The sequence below is a fragment of the Oncorhynchus mykiss genome, chromosome 5, assembly GCF_013265735.2.
Source record: "Oncorhynchus mykiss isolate Arlee chromosome 5, USDA_OmykA_1.1, whole genome shotgun sequence".
NCBI lineage: Eukaryota > Metazoa > Chordata > Actinopteri > Salmoniformes > Salmonidae > Oncorhynchus > Oncorhynchus mykiss.
The window spans coordinates 89,487,525-89,514,319 of NC_048569.1; the positions used below are offsets into that span (position 1 = coordinate 89,487,525).

Sequence of the window (26,795 nt, forward strand, 5' to 3'; positions counted from 1 at the left end):
AAACACAGACAGGCAGGGATCAACACAGACACAGAGACAGGCAGGGATCAACACAGACACAGAGCCACAGACAGGCAGGGATCAACACAGACACAGACACAGACAGGCAGGGATCAACACAGACACAGACAGGCAGGGATTAACACAGACACACAAAAAGGGATCAACACAGACACAGACAGGCAGGGATCAACACAGACACACAAAAAGGGATCAACACAGACACACAAAAAGGGATCAACACAGACACACAGACAGTAGGTGACCACTGGCACCTCACTCAAGATCATATACGATAAGTTTGGATGCATACATGTAATCGTAACAAGCAGAATGTGATAAACACGCACACACACACATCCTGTTCCCCCTCAGCTGAATTAATTCATTGAAGGTCGACTCACCAATCTAAACCTGATCCCTCCACACACACACACACACACACACACACACACACACACACACACACACACACACACACACACACACACACACACACACACACACACACACACACACACACACACACACACACACACACACACACACTCTGATTAGTATCACTCTGATTAGTATCACTCTGATTACTATCACTCTGATTAGTATCACTCTGATTAGTATCACTCTGATTACTATCACTCTGATTACTATCACTCTGATTAGTATCACTCTGATTACTATCACTCTGATTACTATCACTCTGATTAGTATCACTCTGATTAGTATCACTCTGATTACTATCACTCTGATTACTATCACTCTGATTACTATCACTCTGATTAGTATCACTTTGATTAGTATCACTCTGATTAGTATCACTCTGATTAGTATCACTCTGATTACTATCACTCTGATTACTATCACTCTGATTAGTATCACTCTGATTAGTATCACTCTGATTAGTATCACTCTGATTAGTATCACTCTGATTACTATCACTCTGATTACTATCACTCTGATTAGTATCACTCTGATTAGTATCACTCTGATTACTATCACTCTGATTACTATCACTCTGATTAGTATCACTCTGATTACTATCACTCTGATTAGTATCACTCTGATTACTATCACTCTGATTAGTATCACTCTGATTACTATCACTCTGATTACTATCACTCTGATTACTATCACTCTGATTAGTATCACTCTGATTACTATCACTCTGATTACTATCACTCTGATTAGTATCACTCTGATTAGTATCACTCTGATTAGTATCACTCTGATTAGTATCACTCTGATTACTATCACTCTGATTACTATCACTCTGATTAGTATCACTCTGATTACTATCACTCTGATTAGTATCACTCTGATTACTATCACTCTGATTACTATCACTCTGATTACTATCACTCTGATTACTATCACTCTGATTAGTATCACTCTGATTACTATCACTCTGATTACTATCACTCTGATTAGTATCACTCTGATTAGTATCACTCTGATTACTATCACTCTGATTAGTATCACTCTGATTAGTATCACTCTGATTAGTATCACTCGGATTAGTATCACTCTGATTAATATCACTCTGATTAGTATCACTCTGATTTAGTATCACTCTGATTACTATCACTCTGATTAGTATCACTCTGATTACTATCACTCTGATTACTATCACTCTGATTAGTATCACTCTGATTAGTATCACTCTGATTAGTATCACTCTGATCACTATCACTCTGATCACTATCATTCTGATCACTATCACTCTGATTAGTATCACTCTGATTACTATCACTCTGATTAGTATCACTATGATTACTATCACTGATTACTATCACTCTGATTAGTATCACTCTGATTAGTATCACTCTGATTAGTATCACTCTGATTAGTATCACTCTGATTACTATCACTGATTACTATCGCTCTGATTAGTATCACTCTGATTAGTATCACTCTGATTACTATCACTCTGATTACTATCACTCTGATTACTATCACTCTGATTAGTATCACTCTGATTAGTATCACTCTGATTACTATCACTCTGATTACTATCACTCTGATTAGTATCACTCTGATTACTATCACTCTGATTAGTATCACTCTGATTACTATCACTCTGATTAGTATCACTCTGATTACTATCACTCTGATTAGTATCACTCTGATTACTATCACTCTGATTAGTATCACTCTGATTAGTTTCACTCTGATTACTATCACTCTGATTAGTATCACTCTGATTACTATCACTCTGATTACTATCACTCTGATTAGTATCACTCTGATTAGTATCACTCTGATTAGTATCACTCTGATTACTATCACTCTGATTAGTATCACTCTGATTAGTATCACTCTGAATAGTATCACTCTCATGTTACTAGAAAAATAACTATGTCATACTTTTCCATCTGCCTGTGCAGGGCCTTTCTCTCTCTGTCAGTGTTTTTTCTATACAGGGCCAGTTCTCTCTCCTGGGCCCGGCTCTCCCACAGAGAGAAGGAGAACAGAGAGTCTCTGTACAGAGGGCTGCTTTTAGACAGCATGGCCTTCCATAGGGGAGCCATTGGCCTGGGCCCACTGCTCGCCTGGCCAGCCTTCCCCACCGAAGGCCCTCCTCCCTGGGCTAGAGAGCAGCCATCCTGGCCTTTCTGCTGCTCCCGTTCCTCCTGCTCATCCTCCTTCACACCAGGGAGACAGTTGTTGTCCTCGTCCTCGTTGTGGGGGGTCGTCGCCGTGGCAACGCCTCTCAACTAGGTCTCTATGGTAACCAGGCAGTGCTCATTCGCTTAATGATGAGGTTGTGATCCCCGGAGTGGTAGGTAGGTCATGGGAAGGGGAATGTGCCAGAAAGCATGATGGAGGTAGGGAGGACTGGTCATGAGCAATCAGGTGAAAAGCAATGTAAATCCCCAGATTAGACTCAGAGACAGAGACGTGCTCACTGTATCCACAGCAGCCGCTGTGACTGTGACTAGCGCGGTCTCCTAAACAGATTCTGACCCAGGCCAGTTTGGTCCAGTACAGACAAGCCCAACAAGGTCCCAGAAATCCCAAATCTGCTGTGCAGTAATTTAGCTCAGGTGGCGTTTCCCTTCTCTTTAACCAAGTGGTCTTTCCAATGCATTTCCTCTGTCTCTGCTGTAAAGAACCGCTGGTAGTGTTACTGTTTGCTGGTGGACTGGTGCAGCAGGAGGAGAGTTATTCACCGCGCTGTGACTCAGTCTCACACTGCCTGAGGAGAGTATTAGCACCTTCTCTCTTCCTGTCTGTGTCTCTCTTCCTGTCTGTCTCTCTCTATTCCTGTCTGTCTCTCTCTTCCTGTCTGTCTCTCTCTTCCTGTCTGTGTCTCAAATAGTTCCCTCCTTCACTCCTCTGTTTTCAAATCCAAGCTTCCAAAACCTTTTGATGGACCTTGGGAAGGAAGAGGGAGCTTCCGATCCTTCTGTTTCTTCACTCTTTTCTCCCACCAGCAGCCAAACACAACACGGAGCGACCGGAGAGAGTGGTGTTTCTCTCCCAGGGAAGGATAGATCAGAACGGGTGTATCCCGGCCTAGGGGCTGCACTAGGAACCCACTCCAGTCAGAGGAGAGAGAAGCTCTGTGACTGAGAGGCTGAATGGTCAAACATAAAGAGTCAGATAACCCTAGTCAGCCTTCTGTGTGTTTTTTAACTCAAACTACAGCGCTGGCTCAAACACCTGGCCCCATTCGTCCCTTTGCTGAAGGTTCTGTCAACCACTCTGTCTGTAGGTCCTGGAATGTGAATCTGTTTCCCACTCTGTCTGTAGGTCCTGGAATGTGAATCTGTTTCCCACTCTGTCTGTAGGTCCTGGAAATTGAATCTGTTTCCCACTCTGTCTGTAGATCCTGGAATGTGAATCTGTTTCCCACTCTGTCTGTAGGTCCTGGAATGTGAATCTGTTTCCCACTCTGTCTGTAGGTCCTGGAATGTGAATCTGTTTCTCACTCTGTCTGTAGGTCCTGGAATGTGAATCTGTTTCCCACTCTGTCTGTAGGTCCTGGAATGTGAATCTGTTTCCCACTCTGTCTGTAGGTCCTGGAATGTGAATCTGTTTCTCACTCTGTCTGTAGGTCCTGGAATGTGAATCTGTTTCCCACTCTGTCTGTAGGTCCTGGAATGTGAATCTGTTTCTCACTCTGTCTGTAGGTCCTGGAATGTGAATCTGTTTCTCACTCTGTCTGTAGGTCCTGGAATGTGAATCTGTTTCTCACTCTGTCTGTAGGTCCTGGAATGTGAATCTGTTTCTCACTCTGTCTGTAGGTCCTGGAATGTGAATCTGTTTCCCACTCTGTCTGTAGGTCCTGGAATGTGAATCTGTTTCTCACTCTGTCTGTAGGTCCTGGAATGTGAATCTGTTTCCCACTCTGTCTGTAGGTCCTGGAATGTGAATCTGTTTCTCAAAACAACTATTCTTGTTACATTTTCTTTCAACTAACAGGATTTTTGAAGAGTCAAAAAAGGAACACAAAATGTCTCTAAAATCCACAAAAAAACACAAGATTAAGATCCAAAGTAGAATTCCAGGTACTGTAGTCAATGCATCCCCTTTGAAAAAATTCAAGGGTTCAGAGAAACCACCATTGTACATGTCAGAGCCCTGATTCTCCGTAACACTCCTGTAGTTTTACAGAATACTGAGACTGAGCTGGATGGTGCTCTATACCAGGCTTTGCTCTTCTCTTGCTCCCGCTCTCTGATTCACTCTCTCGCTCTCCCTTTCTCTGTCTCTCTATCTCCAACTCTCTCCTCCGTCTCTCTCTCCCCCTGCCTCTCTCGGTCTCTCTCTCGCTCTCTCTGCCCCTGCCTCTCTCTCTCCTCCCCGCCTCTCTCTCTCTCCTCACCGCCTCTCTCTCTCTCTCTCCTCCCCGCCTCTCACTCTCCCCCCACCTCTCACTCTCTCCCCCCGCCTCTCACTCTCTCCCCCCGCCTCTCTCTCTCTCTCCTCCCCGCCTCTCTCTCTCTCCCCCCGCCTCTCTCTCTCTCCTCCCCGCCTCTCTCTCTCCCCCCACCTCTCTCTCTCTCCCCCCGGCTCTCTCTCTCCCCACGCCTCTCTCTTTTCCACCCGCCTCTCTCTCTCTCTTCCACCCGCCTCTCTCTCTGTCTTCCACCCGCCTCTCTCTCTCTCTCTCTCCCCCTGCCTCTCTCTCTCTCCTCTCTCTCTCTCTCCCCCCGCCTCTCTCTCTCTCTCTCCTCTCTCTCTCTCTCCCCCCGCCTCTCTCTCTCTCCCCCCGCCTCTCTCTCTCTCCCACCCACCTCTCTCTCTCCCCCTGCCTCTCTCTCTCTCTCCCCCCGACCTCTCTCCCTCTCCTCCCCGCCTCTCTCTCTCCCACCCACCCACCCGCCTCTCTCTCTCTCTCTCCCACCCGCCTCTCTCTCTCCTCCCCGCCTCTCTCTCTCTCTCTCTCTCTCCCCCCGCCTCTCTCTCTCTCCCGCCTGCCTCTCTCTCTCCCCCGCCTCTCTCTCTCCCCCCGCCTTTCTCTCTCCCCCTGCCTCTCTCTCTCTCCCCCCGAGAGGCTCTCTCTCTCCGCCCGCCTCTCTCTCTCTCCGCCCGCCTCTCTCTCTCTCTCCCCCCGCCTCTCTCTCTCCCCCACCTCTCTCTCTCCCCCCCGCCTCTCTCTCTCCCCCTGCCTCTCTCTCTCCCCCCGCCTCTCTCTCTCTCTCCCGCCTCTTTCTCTCCCCCCGCCTCTCTCTCTCCCCCCGCCTCTCTCTCTCCCCCGCCTCTCTCTCTCCCCCCGCCTCTCTCTCTCCCACCCGCCTCTCTCTCTCCCTGTCTCTCTCTCTATCTCTCTGTAGCTTGAACTGCTCCTGACCCAGTTCACTGTACCATGAGGTCTTAATAACTTAACCTGATTAGTGCCCATGTCAACACCTTGCTCTGAATCCAGCACTGCAGCCAGAGCCTGAGCCATGTTACATCACACACACACACACGTTTTGTTCTTCTATCCTAGTGGGGACCTAAAAATTGATTTCCAATCAAAGTCCAATTTTCTCTAACCCTAAACCTTAACCCTAAATCTAACCTTAACCTTAACCCTAACCTTAACCCATAACCCTAACCTTAACCCATAACCCTAACCACTAATCCCTACCCTTACCGTAACTCGAATTCTAACCTAACCCCTAAGCTTATAATAGCCTTTGTCCTCATGGGGATGTGGGACATGTCCCCACGAGGGAGAATTTTAGGTCCCCACAAAGATAGAAGAACCAACCCACACTCTAATACTCTCACGCACAAGGGAATCAAACCAATACAAATCCCCTCTTTTTTCTCACTCAATTACGGGCTCATCCTAAATGAGTCAACTGGCACTAAAACACATTTAAGTCCTAAGTATCTGGTTGGCCAGCTGTGGAGCATACTGCAGCTCTATCTATCTCTCTCTTTCATGAGAGAGGGAGAGGCACCTCTAACTACCCACAATGCAATGCCTGTCCCTGCTCTTAACCCTGTAAGGAAACAACAACTCTAGGGGAAGGTGTCCTCCAAATCACAATCTCCACATTTTTGCTTCAAATGAGAGAAGAAGAAAATAAAATAAATCTGGGCCACAGTTACAGCTACCGTGTGCTTAGTGTATATCGCCCCAACACCCTGGCATGGCACAAGAGGTTGCTTTCTATGCTGACTCAGATGCTGTGGTCTGTGTAGGGGCCTGGGAGCAATCTGTCATAACATGAAATAACATAAAACCATGGCGCCGACGGAGATGGTCGCCTCGCTTCGCGTTCTTAGGAAACGATGCAGTATTTTGGTGTTTTATGTATTATTTCTTACATTGTTACCCCAGGAAATCTGAAGTCTTATTACATACAGCCGGGAAGAACTATTGGGTATAAGAGCAACGTCAACTTACCAACATTATGACCAGGAATACAACTTTCCCAAAGCGGATCCTCTGTTTGGTCCACCACCCAAGACAATGGATCTGCCCTCTAACAGGCTGCCCCTCTAACTGGTTGACCCTCTAACTGGTTGACCCTCTAACTGGTTGACCCTCTAACAGGCTGACCCTATAACAGGCTGACCCTCTAACAGGCTGCCTCTCTAACAGGCTGCCCCTATAACAGGCTGCCCCTATAACAGGCTGCCCCTATAACAGGTTGACCCTCTAACAGGCTGCCCTCTAACTGGTTGACCCTCTAACTGGTTGACCATCTAACTGGTTGACCCTCTAACAGGCTGCCCCTCTAACAGGCTGCCTCTCTAACAGGCTGCCTCTCTAACAGGCTGCCTCTCTAACAGGCTGCCTCTCTAACAGGCTGGCTCTCTAACAGGCTGCCCCTCTAACAGGCTGCCTCTCTAACAGGTTGACCCTCTAACTGGTTGACCCTCTAACAGGCTGCCCCTCTAACAGGCTGCCCCTCTAACTGGCTGCCCCTCTAACAGGCTGCCCCTCTAACTGGCTGCCCCTCTAACTGGCTGCCCCTCTAACTCTATGTAATCAGATGTCCCCAGATACCAGGGCCTTCCAGGTGACAGCCTTACCAGGCCACTGGCTGCACAGCACATATGACCCCATAATCCAGGACAGTGGTTATTCACCATCCTACTTGATGAGGACTATGTCACAGCTCAGAGATACAGTTCCCCAGAGGACCATGCAAGCCGACACAGGAATACAATGTTTGTCAGGTTCTGTCCATTGTGTGTGTGTGTGTGGGGGGGGGGGTCTCTCTCTCTCCCTCTCTCGTGCTCACACACACTTTCTCTGAGTCTGAACCCAAACAGAGGACAGCGTGAATCTTCACAGACAACTAACCTCGTGCCCAGAACCCTGCGACCTGGTCAACTGGCTAATCCTCACACACACACACACACACACACACACACACACACACACACACACACACACACACACACACACACACACACACACCGAGAGAGAGGCATGATGGGAAGGAGATAAAGAGGGCGCCATATCAAATCTCCCGTGGCGATCTGAGGCTGTTGCCATGGCAATCATAGCGAGGCAGGGGGAGGGCAGTGGGTTCATCCAATCACAACGCTCCTCATCAATCACTGTCCCCATGGGGCTGGTTAGCACTGGTGACATCATACAGCATGGCCCTGACTCAACGTGTTAGCATTAACGCTAATGTGGCTAACGCTATAAAAACCAGCCACGTTAAACATGTCCACCAGCATGAGGGGGTAAAGGATTAAAGAGGGTGTGCAAAAAAATGAGAAGCAGAGAAATATGGTGGATAGACACAGTGAGGGAAATGAAGGAGATGGAGAGATCTGCCTCTCACTCCTACAATGACAGCCACAGTGGTTTATTGGATTGGGATCCGACGTCGTTAGAGACATGAGCAACTGATCGATCTCCATCTCTGTTGATCGTCACTGCCACCTGTCTAACGTGCTGGTCCTGCCAGTGAGTTAATCAGACTGATTGATCGTCTGTGTGGATCACTGATCGAGTGACAAACAAAAACACTGTATAACCCCCCTGGAGGACACAGGCCCCCAAACAACAATCAATATTTTCCAACTGCCAAATGATTTAATGCTGTTGCATTGATGCCATACTGTTGCAAACACACACATATGCACACACACACAAACTGGCAGACGTACCGTATGGCGAGCAGCTCTGTGCCAGTCTTGTCGTCGGGAATCTTGGGATGGTCTCCTGAAGAGAGGGGATGAGAGAGGAGAGAGACATTACATCTATGTGGTCAGTAAACACACAGGTCCATCACACATACAAGGTCACACACACTCATGCTTATCTTGTTGGACATAAGTGAGAAATTCTGTTCGCAAATGTCTGTGCTGTAAAGTTAGAACATGTTGAAGATTGAGTATATTTTAAATTTTTCCAAGATGGCGTAGCATTCAGATGTCCTTTTTTTTCTAAAAACTCAACTTCACAACACTCTCCTGCAACCCACCTCACCAAATGTGGTGTGAATTTGTTCATTTTAAAAGTATTATTCACCTCAAATCTGAAATCCACAACAGAAGCTAGCCAGTTCACTAGCTAACGTTAGTATTCAGCTAACCACGGCTAGCGGTCATCAGCTATCCTTTAGCTCGGAAAGCTAGGCGCCAGTTTTGTACAACGCGACTCAGACCAGAGCATACCGGACCTATTTTCTCTCCATATCCCCTGATTCCTACCGCAAGCTCTGGACATTTTCACCTGGATCTTGCAGCTAGCTAGCTGCTATCCGAGTGACAGTTGGCTAATGTTGGTCCCGGAGCAAACCCCAATTATCCCATGGCTAGCCAGCTGAAGAGTTCCATCAGCGACTCCTGGGCTACAATCACCTATCCGGACCCATTTTACTGCCAATGCGGAGCCCCACCGTGCCTTCACGACTGGACTACCAACGTTATCTGCCCGAGGGAGTTTTTCAACTGGCCCATCTGCTAACTGTGGCCCATTATTCGTTAGCTCTCTTGAGCATATCGGCTGCTAGCTGAATAGGTCTATCGGGCAGTTTTCCTGGGCCACTATAACTATAACTATTTAGACAATTGGATTGGTCCCCTCTACCACACGGAACCCCACTAATCTACCGACGGAAAGGCACGAGGTGGCTAAAAACAGAACACCGTCCTATGCTAGCTTGCTACCGATGGTCCGGCTAGCTGTCTGAATCGCCGTGACCCCAACCAACCTTACTACTCACTGGACCCTTATGATCACTTGACTAAGCATGCCTCTCCTTAATGTCAATATGCCTTGTCCATTGCTGTTCTGGTTAGTGTTTATTGGCTTATTTCACTGTAGAGCCTCTAGCCCTGCTCATTATACCTTATCCAACCCTTCAGTTCCACCACCCACATATGCGATGACATCACGTGGTTTCAATGATGTTTCTAGAGACAATATCTCTCTCATCATCACTCAATGCCTAGGTTTACCTCCACTGAATTCACATCCTACCATACCTTTGTCTGTACATTATACCTTGAATCTATTTTATCGCCCCCAGAAACCTGCTCCTTTTACTCTCTGTTCCGGACATCCTAGACGACTAATTCTCATAGCTTTTAGCCATACCCTTATCCTACTCCTCTGTTCCTCTGGTGATGTAGAGGTGAATCCAGGCCCTGCAGTGCCTAGCTCCACTCCTATTCATGCTCTCTTTTGTTGACTTCTGTAACCATAAAAGCCTTGGTTTCATGCATGTTAACATTAGAAGCCTCCTCCCTAAGTTTGTTTTATTCACTGCTTTAGCACACTCTGCCAACACGGATGTCCTAGCCGTGTCTGAATCCTGGCTTAGGAAGACCACCAAAAACTCTCCATCTCCATCCCTAACTACAACATTTTCAGACAAGATAGAACGGCCAAAGGGGGCGGTGTTGCAATCTACTGCAGAGATAACCTGCAGAGTTCTGTCCTACTATCCAGGTCTGTACCCAAACTATTTGAAAGTATACTTTGAAAAATCCACCTCTCTAAAAACAAGTCTCTCACCGTTGCCACTTGCTATAGACCACCCTCTGCTCTGGAAACCATATGTGAACTGATTGCCCCCCATCTATCTTCAGAGATCGTGCTGCTAGGCGACCTAAACTGGAACCTGCTTAACACCCCAGTCATCCTACAATCTAAGCTTGTTGCTCTCAATCTCACACAAAATATCAATGAACCTACCAGATACAACCCCAAAGCCGTAAACACGGGCACCCTCATAGATATCATCCTAACCAACTTGCCCTCTAAATACACCTCTGCTGTTTTCAACCAAGATCTCAGCGATCACTGCCTCGTTGCCTGTATCAGTAATGGGTCAGCAGTCAAACGACCTCCACTCATCACTGTCAAACGCTCCCTGAAACACTTCAGCGAGCAGGCCTTTCTAATCGACCTGGCCGGGGTATCCTGGAATGATATTGATCTCACCCCGTCAGTAGAGAATGCCTGGATATTCTTTAAAAGTGCCTTCCTCACCATCTTAAATAAGCATGCTCCATTCAAAAAATGTAGAACCAGGAACAGATATAGCCCCTGGTTCACTCCAGACCTGACTGCCCTTGACCAGCACAAAAACACCCTGTGGCATACTGCATTAGCATTGAATAGCCACCGTGATATGCAACTTTTCAGGGAAGTTAGGAACAAATATACACAGGCAGTTGGAAAAGCCAAGGCTAGCTTTTTCAAACAGAAATTTGCTTCCTGCAACACAAACTCAAAAAAGGTCTAGGACACTGTAAAGTCCATGGAGAATAAGAGCACCTCCTCCCAGCTGCCCACTGCACTGAGGATAGGAAATTCTGTCACAAATGATAAATCCACTATAATTGAGAATTTCAACAAGCATTTTTCTACGGCTGGCCATGCTTTCTACCTGGCTACCCCTACCCCGGTCAACAGCACTGCACCCCCCACAGCAACTCGTCCAAGCCTTCCCAATTTCTCCTTCTCCAAAATCCAGTCAGCTGATGTTCTGCAAGAGCTGCAAAATCTAGACCCCTACAAATCAGCCGGGCTAGACAATCTGGACCCTTTCTTTCTAAAATTATCTGCCTAAATTTTTGCAACCCCTATTACTAGCCTGTTCATCCTCTCTTCCGTGTCGTCTGAGATTCACAAAGATTGGAAAGCAGCTGCGGTCATTCGCCTCTTCAAAGGGGGGGACACTCTTGACCCAAACTGCTACAGACCTATATCTATCCTACCTTGCCTTTCTAAGGTCTTCGAAAGCCAAGTTAACAAACAGATTACTGACCATTTCGAATCCCACTGTACCTTCTCCACTATGCAATCTGGTTTCAGAGCATGTCATGGGTGCACCTCAGCCACACTCAAGGTCCTAAACGATATCATAACCTCCATCGATAACACGCCACAGGGTTCAATTCAAAACTCTTTTCTCTGTATACATCAATGATGTCACTCTTGCTGCTGGTGAGTCTCTGATCCACCTCTACACAGACGACACCATTCTGTATACTTCTGGCCCTTCCTTGGACACTGTTTTAACTACCCTCCAGACGAGCTTCAATGCCATACTGCATGCCATCCTCCAACTGCTCTTAAATACAAGTAAAACTAAATGCATGCTCTTCACCGACACCTTCCCGCCCGCCCAGCATCACTACTCTGAACGGTTCTGACTTAGAATATGTGGACAACCACAAATACCTAGGTGTCTGTTTAGACTGTAAACTCTCCTTCCAGAATCACATCAAACATCTCCAATTTAAATCTAGAATTGGCTTCCTATTTCGCAACAAAGCATCCTTCCCTCATGCTGCCAAACATACCCTCGTAAAACTGACCATCCTACCGATCCTCAACTTTGGCGATGTCATTTACAAAATAGCCTCCAACACCCTACTCAACAAATTGGATGCAGTCTATCACAGTGCCATCCGTTTTGTCACCAAAGCCCCATATACTACCCACCACTGCGACCTGTACGCCCTCGTTGGCTGGCCCTCGCTTCATACTCGTTGAATGTATTTATTTATTTATTTTGCTCCCTTGCACCCCAGTATTTCTACTTTGCACATTCACCTAATGCAAATCTACCATTCCAGTGTTTTACTTGCTATATTGTATTTACTTTGCCACCATGGCCTTTTTATTGCCTTTACCTCCCTTATCTCACCTCATTTTGCTCACATCGTATATAGACTTATTTTTCTACTGTATTATTGACTGTATGTTTGTTTTACTCCATGTGTAACTCTGTGTTGTTGTATGTGTCGAACTGCTTTGCTTTATCTTGGCCAGGTCGCAGTTGTAAATGAGAACTTGTTCTCAACTTGCCTACCTGGTTAAACAGGTAGCTGTAATCGTATGTGCATTGTGCCATTGTGTCCTTTTGTGTCCATTAAATGCTATTTGTATGCCATTGTGCATTTGTCATGTGTTTTCTCCTCTCCACTCACGTCCGCTGATCTTGGTGCTGACTCTCTGTGCCAGGGCGCTGCTCTGTGCCAGCTGTTCTCTGAAGCTCTGGCCCATATAGTAGTCTATGTCGTTGGCACGAAGCAGCTCCTCGAAGGCCTTGGTGGTGTCACCCAGGTGCTGGATCAAGATGTGGCACACCCCGCGCCCCTCACGCATCCTCTGGCGCAGGTGGGACAGTTCACGGGCCTGGGCCTGGATTAGAGTGTTAAACTTCCTACAAAGAGATAGACAGAAGGTGAAGGAAGAGTCAACAGGAGACAGACAGAGGGTGAAGGATGAGTCAATAGGAGGTGGTGGACTAGGTGTGGTGGTGGTGGTGGACCAGCTGTGGTGGTGGACTAAGTGTGGTGGACTAGGTGTGGTGGTGGTGGACTAGGTGTGGTGGTAGTGGTGGTGGACTAGGTGTGGTGGTGGTTGTGGACTAGGTGTGGTGGTGGTGGTGGTGGCACTAGGTGTGGTGGTGGTGGCACTAGGTGTGGTGGTGGTGGTGGACTAGGTGTGGTGGACTAGGTGTGGTGGTGGTGGTGGTGGACTAGGTGTGGTGGTGGTGGTGGACTAGGTGTGGTGGTGGTGGTGGTGGCACTAGGTGTGGTGGTGGTGGCACTAGGTGTGGTGGTGGTGGTGGACTAGGTGTGGTGGTGGTGGTGGTGGCACTAGGTGTGGTGGTGGCACTAGGTGTGGTGGTGGTGGTGGTGGCACTAGGTGTGGTGGTGGTGGTGGTGGCACTTGGTGTGGTGGTGGTGGCACTAAGTGTGGTGGTGGTGGACTAGGTGTGGTGGTGGTGGTGGACTAGGTGTGGTGGACTAGGTGTGGTGGTGGTGGTGGTGGACTAGGTGTGGTGGTGGTGGTGGACTAGGTGTGGTGGTGGTGGTGGTGGCACTAGGTGTGGTGGTGGTGGCACTAGGTGTGGTGGTGGTGGTGGTGGCACTAGGTGTGGTGGTGGTGGCACTAAGTGTGGTGGTGGTGGACTAGGTGTGGTGGTGGTGGTGGACTAGGTGTGGTGGTGGTGGTGGTGGCACTAGGTGTGGTGGTGGTGGTGGTGGCACTAGGTGTGGTGGTGGTGGTGGTGGCACTAGGTGTGGTGGTGGTGGTGGTGGTGGCACTAGGTGTGGTGGTGGTGGTGGAGGCACTTGGTGTGGTGGTGGTGGTGGACTAGGTGTGGTGGTGGTAGTGGTGGTGGCACTAGGTGTGGTGGTGGTAGTGGTGGTGGCACTAGGTGTGGTGGTGGTGGTGGTGGCACTAGGTGTGGTGGTGGTGGTGGACTAGGTGTGGTGGTGGTGGACTAGGTGTGGTGGTGGTGGACTAGGTGTGGTGGTGGTGGACTAGGTGTGGTGGTGGTGGTGGACTAGGTGTGGTGGTGGTGGTGGACTAGGTGTGGTGGTGGTGGACTAGGTGTGGTGGTGATAGTGGACTAGGTGTGGTGCTGGTGGACTAGGTGTGGTGGTGGTGGTGGACTAGGTGTGGTGGTGGTGGTGGTGGTGGTGGTGGTGGACTAGGTGTGGTGGTGGTGGTGGTGGTGGTGGTGGTGGTGGTGGTGGTGGTGGTGGTGGTGGACTAGGTGTGGTGGTGGTGGTGGTGGCACTAGGTGTGGTGGTGGTGGCACTAGGTGTGGTGGTGGTGGTGGACTAGGTGTGGTGGTGGTGGTGGACTAGGTGTGGTGGTGGTGGTGGTGGCACTAGGTGTGGTGGTGGTGGTGGTGGCACTAGGTGTGGTGGTGGTGGTGGTGGTGGCACTAGGTGTGGTGGTGGTGGTGGTGGCACTTGGTGTGGTGGTGGTGGTGGACTAGGTGTGGTGGTGGTAGTGGTGGTGGCACTAGGTGTGGTGGTGGTAGTGGTGGTGGCACTAGGTGTGGTGGTGGTGGTGGCACTAGGTGTGGTGGTGGTGGTGGTGGCACTAGGTGTGGTGGTGGTGGTGGTGGTGGCACTAGGTGTGGTGGTGGGGGTGGCGGCACTAGGTGTGGTGGTGGTGGTGGACTAGGTGTGGTGGTGGTGGTGGTGGTGGTGGTGGACTAGGTGTGGTGGTGGTGGACTAGGTGTGGTGGTGGTGGTGGACTAGGTGTGGTGGTGGTGGTGGACTAGGTGTGGTGGTGGTGGTGGTGGTGGACTAGGTGTGGTGGTGGTGGTGGACTAGGTGTGGTGGTGGTGGTGGTGGTGGTGGTGGACTAGGTGTGGTGGTGGTGGACTAGGTGTGGTGGTGATGGTGGACTAGGTGTGGTGGTGGTGGACTAGGTGTGGTGGTGGTGGTGGTGGTGGCACTAGGTGTGGTGGACTAGGTGTGGTGGACTAGGTGTGGTGGTGGTGGTGGACTAGGTGTGGTGGTGGTGGACTAGGTGTGGTGGTGGTGGTGGTGGTGGCACTAGGTGTGGTGGACTAGGTGTGGTGGTGGTGGTGGTGGTGGACTAGGTGTGGTGGTGGTGGACTAGGTGTGGTGGTGGTGGTGGTGGTGGTGGACTAGGTGTGGTGGTGGTGGTGGACTAGGTGTGGTGGTGGTGGTGGTGGTGGTGGACTAGGTGTGGTGGTGGTGGTGGACTAGGTGTGGTGGTGGTGGACTAGGTGTGGTGGTGGTGGTGGACTAGGTGTGGTGGTGGTGGACTAGGTGTGGTGGTGGTGGTGGACTAGGTGTGGTGGACTAGGTGTGGTGGTGGTGGTGGTGGTGGTGGACTAGGTGTGGTGGTGGTGGACTAGGTGTGGTGGTGATGGTGGACTAGGTGTGGTGGTGGTGGACTAGGTGTGGTGGTGGTGGTGGACTAGGTGTGGTGGTGGTGGTGGACTAGGTGTGGTGGTGGTGGTGGACTAGGTGTGGTGGACTAGGTGTGGTGGTGGTGGTGGACTAGGTGTGGTGGTGATGGTGGACTAGGTGTGGTGGTGGTGGACTAGGTGTGGTGGTGGTGGTGGTGGTGGTGGCACTAGGTGTGGTGGACTAGGTGTGGTGGTGGTGGTGGACTAGGTGTGGTGGTGGTGGACTAGGTGTGGTGGTGGTGGTGGTGGTGGTGGTGGTGGTGGTGGTGGCACTAGGTGTGGTGGACTAGGTGTGGTGGACTAGGTGTGGTGGTGGTGGTGGACTAGGTGTGGTGGTGGTGGTGGACTAGGAGTGGTGGTGGTGGTGGTGGTACTTCTTACCCCGGCCCAGGCCAGCTGGTAGCCTTGCCCTCCTCGGTGGGCGTTGGGGTCCCTTTGCCCTTTCTCAGCTGGTCCTCCAGGGCTCCCACGCGGGACACCAGCTCCTGGAGGTCCTTGTCAGGTTTGGGGTGGCGCGGCGAGGGCCCCAGACCACCACCAGACGACTCCCAGCCCTCGTCCTCCTCTGGGCCGCTCTGTGAGGGCGAGGCCTGGAACTGGACTCCCCAGTTGACCTTGCGGGGGATGGAGGGGCCAATGGAGAGTTCGCTGGAGGTTGAAAGAGAGCGCAGGCGGCCCTGGAGGCTCCTGATCACTGTCTGAGAGCGGGAGAGCTGCGAGCGAAGGTCCTCAACCAATCGCTGGAGAGATGTCATGTTGTCAGCCTCTGAGGTTGATGTTGGAGGACCGGCCTTCCCAGGATGCACAGTGCCTGACCACCACTGAGAGCCGCCGCACTCCAGAGACGTGCACATCTCTAGATCGTCAAACTCTGAGAGGAATAGAGGGGGATGTGGGTGAGACAACTGATATGCTGCCCTCTTGTGGTTTTACTAAACCATTGCAGATTGTTTTGATCTCACAAAAACCCTCAAGTGTGGCAGAGTACAACAGTACTTCAGTGTAAAGATGACCTGCAGGTGTTTGTAGTGTTAAGGACATAGAGTAATAGTACCTGGGCTGCTGGTCTCCTCCCTGTTAGCCTCATTCTCACTGCGGCCACACGTCTCATAACCCATATCCTGGAGATCCACCTGGACCTGCTTACTGTCCTGCTGCACTGATGTCTCTGCTGGAGGGACAGAGAGAGACTATAGTTATTGCATGTAGAATATGACTGTATGTGTGATAGACAGACAGGGTGTATGTGTGGTAAGGGTGTATGTGGGATGAGGGTGTATGTGTGATGAGGATGTATGTGGGATGAGGGTGTATGTGGGATGAGGGTGTATGTGTGGTCAGGCTGTATGTGTGATGAGGGTGTATGTGTGATGAGGATGTATGTGTGGTCAGGCTGTATGTGTGGTGAGGGTGTATGTGGGATGAGGGTGTATGTGTGGTCAGGCTGTATGTGTGATGAGGGTGTATGTGGAATGAGGGTGTATGTGGGAAGAGGGTGTATGTGTGATGTCATGACGTTGACCTGGGAGTAGGTTTATGACAGTCATAAATACCCCTCCCCCCTTTTTCCTCTCTCTACCCTACTGATGTTACATTTGAAAACCCCTTGGTTAACATAGAGATTCTGGGAACATCAGAAGGTGGGGGGAAATGAACTATATTCTGGTAATCCGACCAATTGAACATATGCGGTGGTACTTAATGAATATGATGTCAGTTCGGTTGTCATCTGAGACATTCTCATCAATGATAAGATGACATAAACTCTACATTGGAAAGTCTACACATCAGAGTTATCGGATTCACATGGAATTGTTGTCCAATTTAAATGTTAGAATGTGAAATTATTCGTGATAGGATGAAATGTGATTTTAGCTTCTAAAATGTGAGAATTCAGTTTTCATGAGTGAATTAGGCCTGACTCATTGGCCCGCCCACGCGAAGAGACATAGGTTGTAAACTATGAAACACACCCCTTTTCTCCCTCCACTATATAAGCCCTTGACGACAATATAACCTCCTGTTCCGAGGATGTAGGACGACGGTCCGATGTCAGAATGGTTCAGATAATAACTACAGAACGAAGCCAACATCAGCGTGAGCTTTGGTAGCGAATGGTATGAACTTTGAACTCTTATTCACAACAGAAGTGATACCTCCTAGCCGTTGAGTTAGCAACAGCAGCTGCAAACGAGGGTTAGGAAGGAACAGACAGAGTATCCCGTCTATCACACAACGACGTTACTACAACGTATGCAATTGACCACCAGAGACATTCTTCAAAGGACAAAGGACTCGGTTTGGCAACACGGCCTTCCATCTACCACCAACCTACCGAAGCGCAGCTCAGAGTAAATATTTATTGCATTTTCCTTTTCCAAATGGGCGGTAATTTAGAATGCATATCTGTTCCGCCCGCTAGGGATGTTTTCCTTTATGATATAATTTGTAATCAAGGTATAATTCATTCTTTGTTTATGTAATTCTGTGTGATTAGTTAGGTATTTAGTAAATAAATACTTAAACCCAATTTTGTATTGCTGATTCGACTTGTTAGCCAGGGTTCGTGAAGATAACCAAGAATTGACAACTTTCAGATGAGACTGAATTAAGGTGACGATTAATATTGATTGCTAGTGATGTAAAATATTACTAGGTCTTTAAGAGTTTATTCGGAAGACAACAGCTCTATAAATGTTATTTTGTGGTGCACCGACTCTCTAATTAAACACATTTACATGATTAGCTCAATCAGGTAATATTAATTACGGAGAAATTATGTGATGAAGGTGTATGTGTGGTCAGGGAGTATGTGTGGTCAGAGGGTATGTGTGATGAGGATGTATGTGTGGTCAGGCTGTATGTGTGATTAGGGTGTATGTGTGGCCAGGGGGTATGTGTGATGAGGGTGTATGTGTGGCCAGGGGGTATGTGTGATGAGGGTGTATGTGTGGTCAGGGGGTATCTGTGGTCAGGGGGTATGTGTGGTGAGGATGTATGTGTGGTCAGGGGGTATGTGTGGTTGACTCACTTAGTAGGTCTCTATAGTCTTTGAGCTGTTCAGCCTGGGCCTGCACCGTGGCCTCAGACACCATGAGTCTCTCCTTCAGCTCCTTGCTCTCTAGCTGCAGACGTACAGCCATCTCAACCATCACTGTCTCTGTGGCGCTGTGGCGCCTGCCTCCAGCCTCTCTTCCTGCCTCCTCCTCATCATCCTCATCCTGCAACACAATACCAGAGCAATGTCAGTGCTGTTTACATCCATGGAGATGCAGATATTAATTTCAGGCCTAAAAAACAGTTGATCTATCAATATACAGTACCACACATTATTAGAGTATTATTTAGTGTTTTGGTGGCTCCCCCTACCTGTGTGGAGCAGGACAGCATGGCTCCCAGGTCCAGAGATACAGGCCTAGTGCAGTGTCTCCTCCCCAGGCCAGGGTCTCTCAGGGTGGGCCTGGGGGCACAGCACTTCCCCTGGGAAGGACAGTCATCATCCCAGGCCTCCCACAGCTCAGACCCACACAGCTCCTCCTCCTCTTCCTCCTCATCCACCTCTTCTTCATCCTCCTCTTCCTCCTGAAGAATATGTTCATGCCTAAGGTCTGTCTCTGGCTGTCTCTCTGTCTGGTGAGACTTCAGTTCCTTATTTTCCATGCGTAGGTTGAAGAGGGCTTTCCTGTGAGAGGGAGAACACAGACAAACCTCAGATGAAACCTCTCATGTCCACTGTTCTGGCCAGGGTGAAAACCACAGGCGTTTGTACACCTATACGCTGGACCTCTGTATACCAACGGAGGCTTCACAGACAAGGAAGGGGAGGACCATTTACTTGGCTCATCGCGCTCTAGTGACTCCTTGTGGCGGGCCGGACGCCTGCAGGCTGACCTTGTCATCAGTTGAACAGTGTTTCCTCCGACACATTGGTGCGGCTGACTTTCGGGTTAAGCAGGCGGGTGTTTTTTAAAATGTAACCTTTATTTAACTAGGCAAGTCAGTTAAGAACAAATTCTTAATTACAATGACGGCCTACTCTGGCCAAATCTGGACGATGCTGGGGCAATTGTGCGCTGCCCTATGGGACTTCCTATCACAGCCGGATGTGATACAGCCTGGATTCGAACCAGGTACTATAGTGACACCTCTTGCACTGAGATGCAGTGACCACTGCACCACTCGGGAGCCCAAGCGCGCATGTTCCGGAGGACGCATGACTTGACCTTCACCTCCCGAGTCCGTTGGGAGTTGCAGCGATGAGACAAGATCGAAAAAGGGGGTAAAAATGCAACAACAAAAAATATATCTAAATACTGAAACATTAGTTATCCTTTTTAGATAAAAATATACAAAATATATGAAATACACTGTTTTACTAATGAAGGTCTACAATAGCCTCAGCAGCACTCTGTAGAGTAGCATCGTGGTGTAGCTGGGGGACAGATAGCTTCTGTCCTCCTCTGGGTACATTTACTTCAATACAAAACCTTCTTAAACAGGAGCAAACGGAACGAAACGGGGATAAACATACCTGAGTTTGTCCAATAGAAACTCTAATTTGCCACTGTTGGACTAATGATTACACCCTAGATCAGCTAGATGCAGGCCAGAGAGTGAACGTGTCACTGTCTGTCATGTTGATTACTCAAAATGTGTCTCTTGACCTGTGCACCTACGTTGTAAACGTTCATTCATAGGCTAGGTTGTAGCAACCTCATGATGGATATAGGGAACATTAGAGTATCATGTAGTAGCCTAACCCTATCGATGTTACATTGAACTGGGTGAATGGAATATGAATGACAGTCATCCAACATGCTGTAATAGAAACAAGACCATGTTCATAAGAAAGAATCCTCATCTTAAACGGCACCGACCACAAAAATAGGCGGGAAAGATTTTAGATTGAGTCAATGTTTCCTTATATGAATGAAGCTACATGTGAATTAATTTCATCTCATTCATACAATTTAATTCACTTTCATTCATATACTGTATCTATATCATGTTTCATAACATGTGGTGTGTTCAGCCAGCTAGTCAGCGTGTTATAGGTACCTCATCTGGGACAGGGAGGAGAAGCCAGCCTTTTCCAGCTGAACCTTTAGCTCCTGCAGTTCTCTCTCCACCACCCTCTTATGTTGCACCAGCTGCTTCACCTCCACCAGCCCCTGGCCCTCTCCCACAGGATCCTGGGATAGCTTCCCTTTCCCAGGTCCTCCATGAAGCTCTGCGTTCTGATTTGAGGAGACGAGAGAGAGAGAGAGAGAGAGAGAGAGAGAGAGAGAGAGAGAGAGAGAGAGAGAGAGAGAGAGAGAGAGAGAGAGAGAGAGAGAGAGAGAGAGAGAGAGAGAGAGAGAGAGAGAGAGAGAGAGAGAGAGAGAGAGAGAGAGAGAGAGAGAGAGAGAGAGAGAGAGAGAGAGAGAGAGAGAGAGAGAGAGAGAGAGAGAGAGAGAGAGAGAGAGAGAGAGAGAGAGAGAGAGAGAGAGAGAGAGAGAGAGAGAGAGAGAGAGAGAGAGAGAGAGAGAGAGAGAGAGAGAGAGAGAGAGAGAGAGAGAGAGAGAGAGAGAGAGAGAGAGAGAGAGAGAGAGAGAGAGAGAGAGAGAGAGAGAGAGAGAGAGAGAGAGAGAGAGAGAGAGAGAGAGAGAGAGAGAGAGAGAGAGAGAGAGAGAGAGAGAGAGAGAGAGAGAGAGAGAGAGAGAGAGAGAGAGAGAGAGAGAGAGAGAGAGAGAGAGAGAGAGAGAGAGAGAGAGAGAGAGAGAGAGAGAGAGAGAGAGAGAGAGAGAGAGAGAGAGAGAGAGAGAGAGAGAGAGAGAGAGAGAGAGAGAGAGAGAGAGAGAGAGAGAGAGAGAGAGAGAGAGATGAGCGTGCCAGATCGCCACAGTATGTTGATAACTAAAATATGAGTGGGGGTTAGTAAACATTCAATGTGATATGATTAGGACAAAATAATCTACCACTATTTCAACATTCTAGGTTAGCTAAAGTATGGCGGCAGGTAGCCTAGTGGTTAGAGCATTGAGCCATTGACTGAAAGGTTGCTGGTTTGAAAACCCAAACTGGTTAGTTAGAAAGGATTAGAAAAGTTTAGAAAAATCTGCCAATGTGTCCTTGAGCAAGGCAAGGCACAACTCTAATTTGCTCCAGGGGTGTCGTACTATGAAAACCCTGTAAAACAACATATTTCACTGCACCCATCTGGTATGTGACAATAAAAAAAAGTCTTATTGTATGGCCTACCTGCATTGTGGCTAGGGTTTGGGCTGTCAGTTTGGACTCCTCTTCCTCCATGCTGTCTGCATAGTCACTGTTGACATCATCCTCTTCCTCTGAGCTGAATTCTGTAAACAGAACACGGTTTTTAGCTTAACAATAAACATACACACAAATTATGAAAAGAAAATGTCACACCGACAAAGAGCGCAACTCTTTTGCATTTGGCAACAGATTGATAAAAACATACAAATCCTTGACACTTCTTGCTTTTGCCAGAGTACAATTCAACAACCTTTCTACACTGTATGTTTTCACACATCAAACACAATCTCCCCCAATCCTGGCCTTTCTGCATGTCAAAGTCTTTCCACCAAATAGTGTTTCCAAGAAAAAGTAAATGCATCAAAGATCAGTAAACGCATCAAAGATCAGTAAACGCATCAAAGATCAGTAAACGCATCAAAGATCAGTAAGCGCATCAAAGATCAGTAAACGCATCAAAGATCAGTAAACGCATCAAAGATCAGTAAACGCATCAAAGATCAGTAAACGCATCAAAGATCAGTAAACGCATCAAAGATCAGTAAACGCATCAAAGATCAGTAAACGCATCAAAGATCAGTAAACGCATTAAAAATCAGTAAACGCATCAAAGATCAGTAAACGCATCAAAGATCAGTAAACGCATCAAAGATCAGTAAACGCATTAAAAATCAGTAAACGCATCAAAGATCAGTAAACGCATCAAAGATCAGTAAACGCATCAAAGATCAGTAAACGCATCGAAGATCAGTAAACGCATCAAAGATCAGTAAACGCATTAAAAATCAGTAAACGCATCAAAGATCAGTAAACGCATCGAAGATCAGTAAACGCATCAAAGATCAGTAAACGCATCAAAGATCAGTAAACGCATCAAAGATCAGTAAACGCATCGAAGATCAGTAAACGCATCAAAGATCAGTAAACGCATTAAAAATCAGTAAACGCATCAAAGATCAGTAAACGCATTAAAAATCAGTAAACGCATCAAAGATCAGTAAACGCATCAAAGATCAGTAAACGCATCAAAGATCAGTAAACGCATCGAAGATCAGTAAACGCATCGAAGATCAGTAAACGCATCGAAGATCAGTAAACGCATCAAAGATCAGTAAACGCATCAAAGATCAGTAAACGCATCGAAGATCAGTAAACGCATCGAAGATCAGTAAACGCATCAAAGATCAGTAAACGCATCAAAGATCAGTAAACGCATCGAAGATCAGTAAACGCATCGAAGATCAGTAAACGCATCAAAGATCAGTAAACGCATCGAAGATCAGTAAACGCATCAAAGATCAGTAATGGTGGTGGTCACTCTTAAAACCTCTCCTTCTTCCCTCAGAGGTGATTTCTGAGATGTCTCTTCCTGTCTTTATGTTTTACAACGGTGGAGGAGTTCCAAGATGGAGGTGCGGCGGGTTCAAAAAAGCGCCCCCTTGCAGTCATCTAGTGTATATATAAAGACAGGGAGAGAAGCTCTAAAAATAGCAACTCAGAAATGACCTCTGAGGGAATCTATCTCTCTGGACTGGGTTATACTACTGTATGGGCAGATAAACAGTAAGATAAACTATAAGAGCAGATAACCACTTACAGTAAATACAACCTTACAGACACAGCTCTGTGGAGTAACAGGCTGAGGTGTCACAGACTTTTATTTTACCTTTATTTAACCAGGCAAGTCAGTTAAGAACAAATTCTTATTTTCAATGACAGCCTAGGAACAGTAGGTTAACTGCCTGTTCAGGGGCAGAATGACAGATTTGTACCTCATCAGCTCAGGGATATGAACTTGCAACCTTTTGGTTGCAATGCTCTAACCACTAGGCTACCCTGCTACCCTAAAGGGCTAGGAGAGGATTTAACTTCTATCTTGCTAAGCTATTGGAGTAGTTTTACATATATTAGTAGTTTTACAGTTATCCTTTTATTTACAGTTAAAATACAATGATGTACATAAACCCTAGATTGCGTATACTATGTATTGGCCAATGAGAGGCTTTGAAGCCACCAGCCATTGGAACGAATGGAATTCTACAGTATTTCAATGAAATGTTTCAAGGACTAAATGACATGTATTTAAATATTGTTGTTGTTGTAGTCAGGACAGTAACAGTAGCACTTAAAACATATATATATACTTTAAAAGGTGCACTATGCATTAATCGCTTCCCCATTTCCTGGTTTCTGAAATTCTAATAGTTCACCTAATTTCAGTGTATGTGACAAAACAAGCAGAGAGAATGTAGAAGCAGATAACTCACATTTCTATTTGTTAGAGTCATCCAATAAGTTACATATTGCAGCTTTAAGGAAAATGTTTTTATAAAAAAAAATCTATAATAATGTCCGGAACGGCGAATAGACAGACTGGCATCAATACCTGGAAACCGTGTGTTTGATACCATTCCCTACTGATTCCGCTCCAGCCATTATCACAAGCGTGGTCCTCCCCAAATAAGGTGCCACCAACCTCTTGTGGACAAGTGTAATTGACCAGGTCAGAGTATTAAAATGCATAAAACAGAGCAAAATGCACATCCTAGAAAGGATAAGGCATCATTGGAGCAAAATAGTAAAGTCCATAATTGTGTCTAGATCTCTGTGGAATCTGTTCAGTGTCCACTTTGTCACGCCCTGGCCTTAGTATTCTGTGTTTTCTTTATATTTGTCATTAGGCCAGGGTGTGACATGGGTGATTATGTGTTTGTCTTGTCTAGGGGTTTTGTAGATTTATGGGGTTGTGTTCAGTGTAGTATTCTAGGTACGTCTATGGTTGCTTAGAGTGGTTCTCAGAGGCAGGTGTTTATCGTTGTCTCTGATTGGGAACCATATTTAGGCAGCCATATTCTTTGGGTATTTCGTGGGTGATTGTCTCCTGTGTCAGTGTTTGTACCACACGGGACTGTTTCGGGTTTACACGTTTCTTGTTTTGTATATGTTTATTGTTCACGTTATCATCTTTATTAAAGATGTTCAACCATAACCACGCTGCGTTTTGGTCCGCCTCTCCTTCGATGGAAGAATCCCGTAACACACTTGACAAAGATTGGATTTCATGAATGTACTCTATTCAAATTGAAGCCCATTCAAAAGCATATGTCTAAGCACTAGATGGCTGTAATCTGGTACTGTCAGACAGCCGAGTGATACATTATTGAGTGATACAATACTCAATAGATTATGTTCACAGATGCTATGCTGTGGAACGGGCGTTAAGGAGAGGTACGGCCAGCAGGAGGCATCACTCTGCTCATTGGGTCTAACAGGGCTCTGAGGATTAGAGTTCCCTTGAGGTGTGATTAAGGGAGATCTAATTGGCAGGTGTCTACATGCAGCTAGGAAAGTCTACCCTTGTTTCTATGTAATGTCCATTGCCCTTCAAATAATCAACGTAATGCAATTGGAGCATTTTACTGTTGAACTTGGGATGATTTTGTGTATGTGTTACTGTTATCTAGGGTACCATGCCCTATATCTACAAATTAGCTGTATACAGTACCAGTCAAAAGTATGAACACACCTACTCATTCAGGGTTTTTCTTTATTTTGACTTAAAAAAAAAAAAGAAATACATTGTAGAATAATAGTGAAGACATCAAACTATGGAATAACACAGTAGTATTCCAGGTGAATACCTCATGAAGCTGGTTGAGAGAATGCCAAGAGTGTGCAAAACTGTCATCAAGGCAAAGGGTGGCTACTTTGAAGAATCTCAAATATAAAATATATTTTGATTTGGTTAACACTTTTTTGGTTACTACATGATTCCATGTGTTATTTCATAGTTTTGATGTCTTCACTATTATTCTGAAATGTAGAAAATAGTAAAAAATAAATACAAAAAACTTGAGTGAGTAGGTGTGTCCAAACTGTTGACTGGTAGTGTGTGTATGTATATATGTATGTATGTTTATGACCAGTGTACAACCCATGTAGACATTGTTTATGGAGTCAGTCAGGGAGGGACAGCAGAACCAACCAAGCCCACCACATAAATCCAACAGAACACACGTTTATTAAGCTTGTCAACGTCATGGTAGTCAGGGTGTTTACTGTGCTCTAGTGACAATGATCTCACTGTGTTCTAGTGACAATGATCTCACTGTGTTCTAGTGACAATGATCTTACTGTGCTCTAGTGACAATGATCTTACTGTGCTCTAGTGACAATGATCTTACTGTGCTCTAGTGACAATGATCTTACTGTGTTCTAGTGACAATGATCTCACTGTGCTCTAGTGACAATGATCTCACTGTGCTCTAGTGACAATGATCTTACTGTGCTCTAGTGACAATGATCTCACTGTGTTCTAGTGACAATGATCTTACTGTGCTCTAGTGACAATGATCTTACTGTGCTCTAGTGACAATGATCTTACTGTGCTCTAGCGACAATGATCTCACTGTGTTCTAGTGACAAGGATCTTACTGTGCTCTAGTGACAAGGATCTTACTGTGCTCTAGTGACAAGGATCTTACTGTGCTCTAGTGACAATGATCTTACTGTGCTCTAGTGACAAGGATCTTACTGTGTTCTAGTGACAATGATCTCACTGTGTTCTAGTGACAATGATCTTACTGTGCTCTAGTGACAAGGATCTTACTGTGCTCTAGCGACAATGATCTCACTGTGTTCTAGTGACAATGATCTTACTGTGCTCTAGTGACAATGATCTTACTGTGCTCTAGTGACAATGATCTCACTGTGCTCTAGTGACAATGATCTTACTGTGCTCTAGTGACAATGATCTCACTGTGTTCTAGTGACAAGGATCTTACTGTGCTCTAGTGACAAGGATCTTACTGTGCTCTAGTGACAAGGATCTTACTGTGCTCTAGTGACAATGATCTTACTGTGCTCTAGTGACAAGGATCTTACTGTGTTCTAGTGACAATGATCTCACTGTGTTCTAGTGA

General features: G+C 47.0%; 1 protein-coding gene across 10 annotated transcripts in view; it reads right to left on the reverse strand.

Moving 5' to 3' along the window:
- Window positions 1-26,795, reverse strand: part of pde4dip (phosphodiesterase 4D interacting protein) — a 142,481-nt gene that overhangs the window by 21,354 nt on the left and 94,332 nt on the right. For 8 of the 10 annotated variants that reach the window (XM_036978715.1, XM_036978716.1, XM_036978718.1 and 5 more), the window contains 8 exons: window positions 21,856-21,956; window positions 20,674-20,852; window positions 18,985-19,297; window positions 18,647-18,836; window positions 16,670-16,786; window positions 15,997-16,486; window positions 12,856-13,091; window positions 8,575-8,629 (listed from right to left, as the gene is read on the reverse strand). In XM_036978715.1, the coding sequence (XP_036834610.1) occupies window positions 8,575-8,629; window positions 12,856-13,091; window positions 15,997-16,486; window positions 16,670-16,786; window positions 18,647-18,836; window positions 18,985-19,297; window positions 20,674-20,852; window positions 21,856-21,956 (1,681 nt within the window). The remainder of the gene's footprint in view (window positions 1-8,574; window positions 8,630-12,855; window positions 13,092-15,996; window positions 16,487-16,669; window positions 16,787-18,646; window positions 18,837-18,984; window positions 19,298-20,673; window positions 20,853-21,855; window positions 21,957-26,795) is intronic. The other 2 variants (XM_036978711.1, XM_036978710.1) reach the window with 2 other exon arrangements.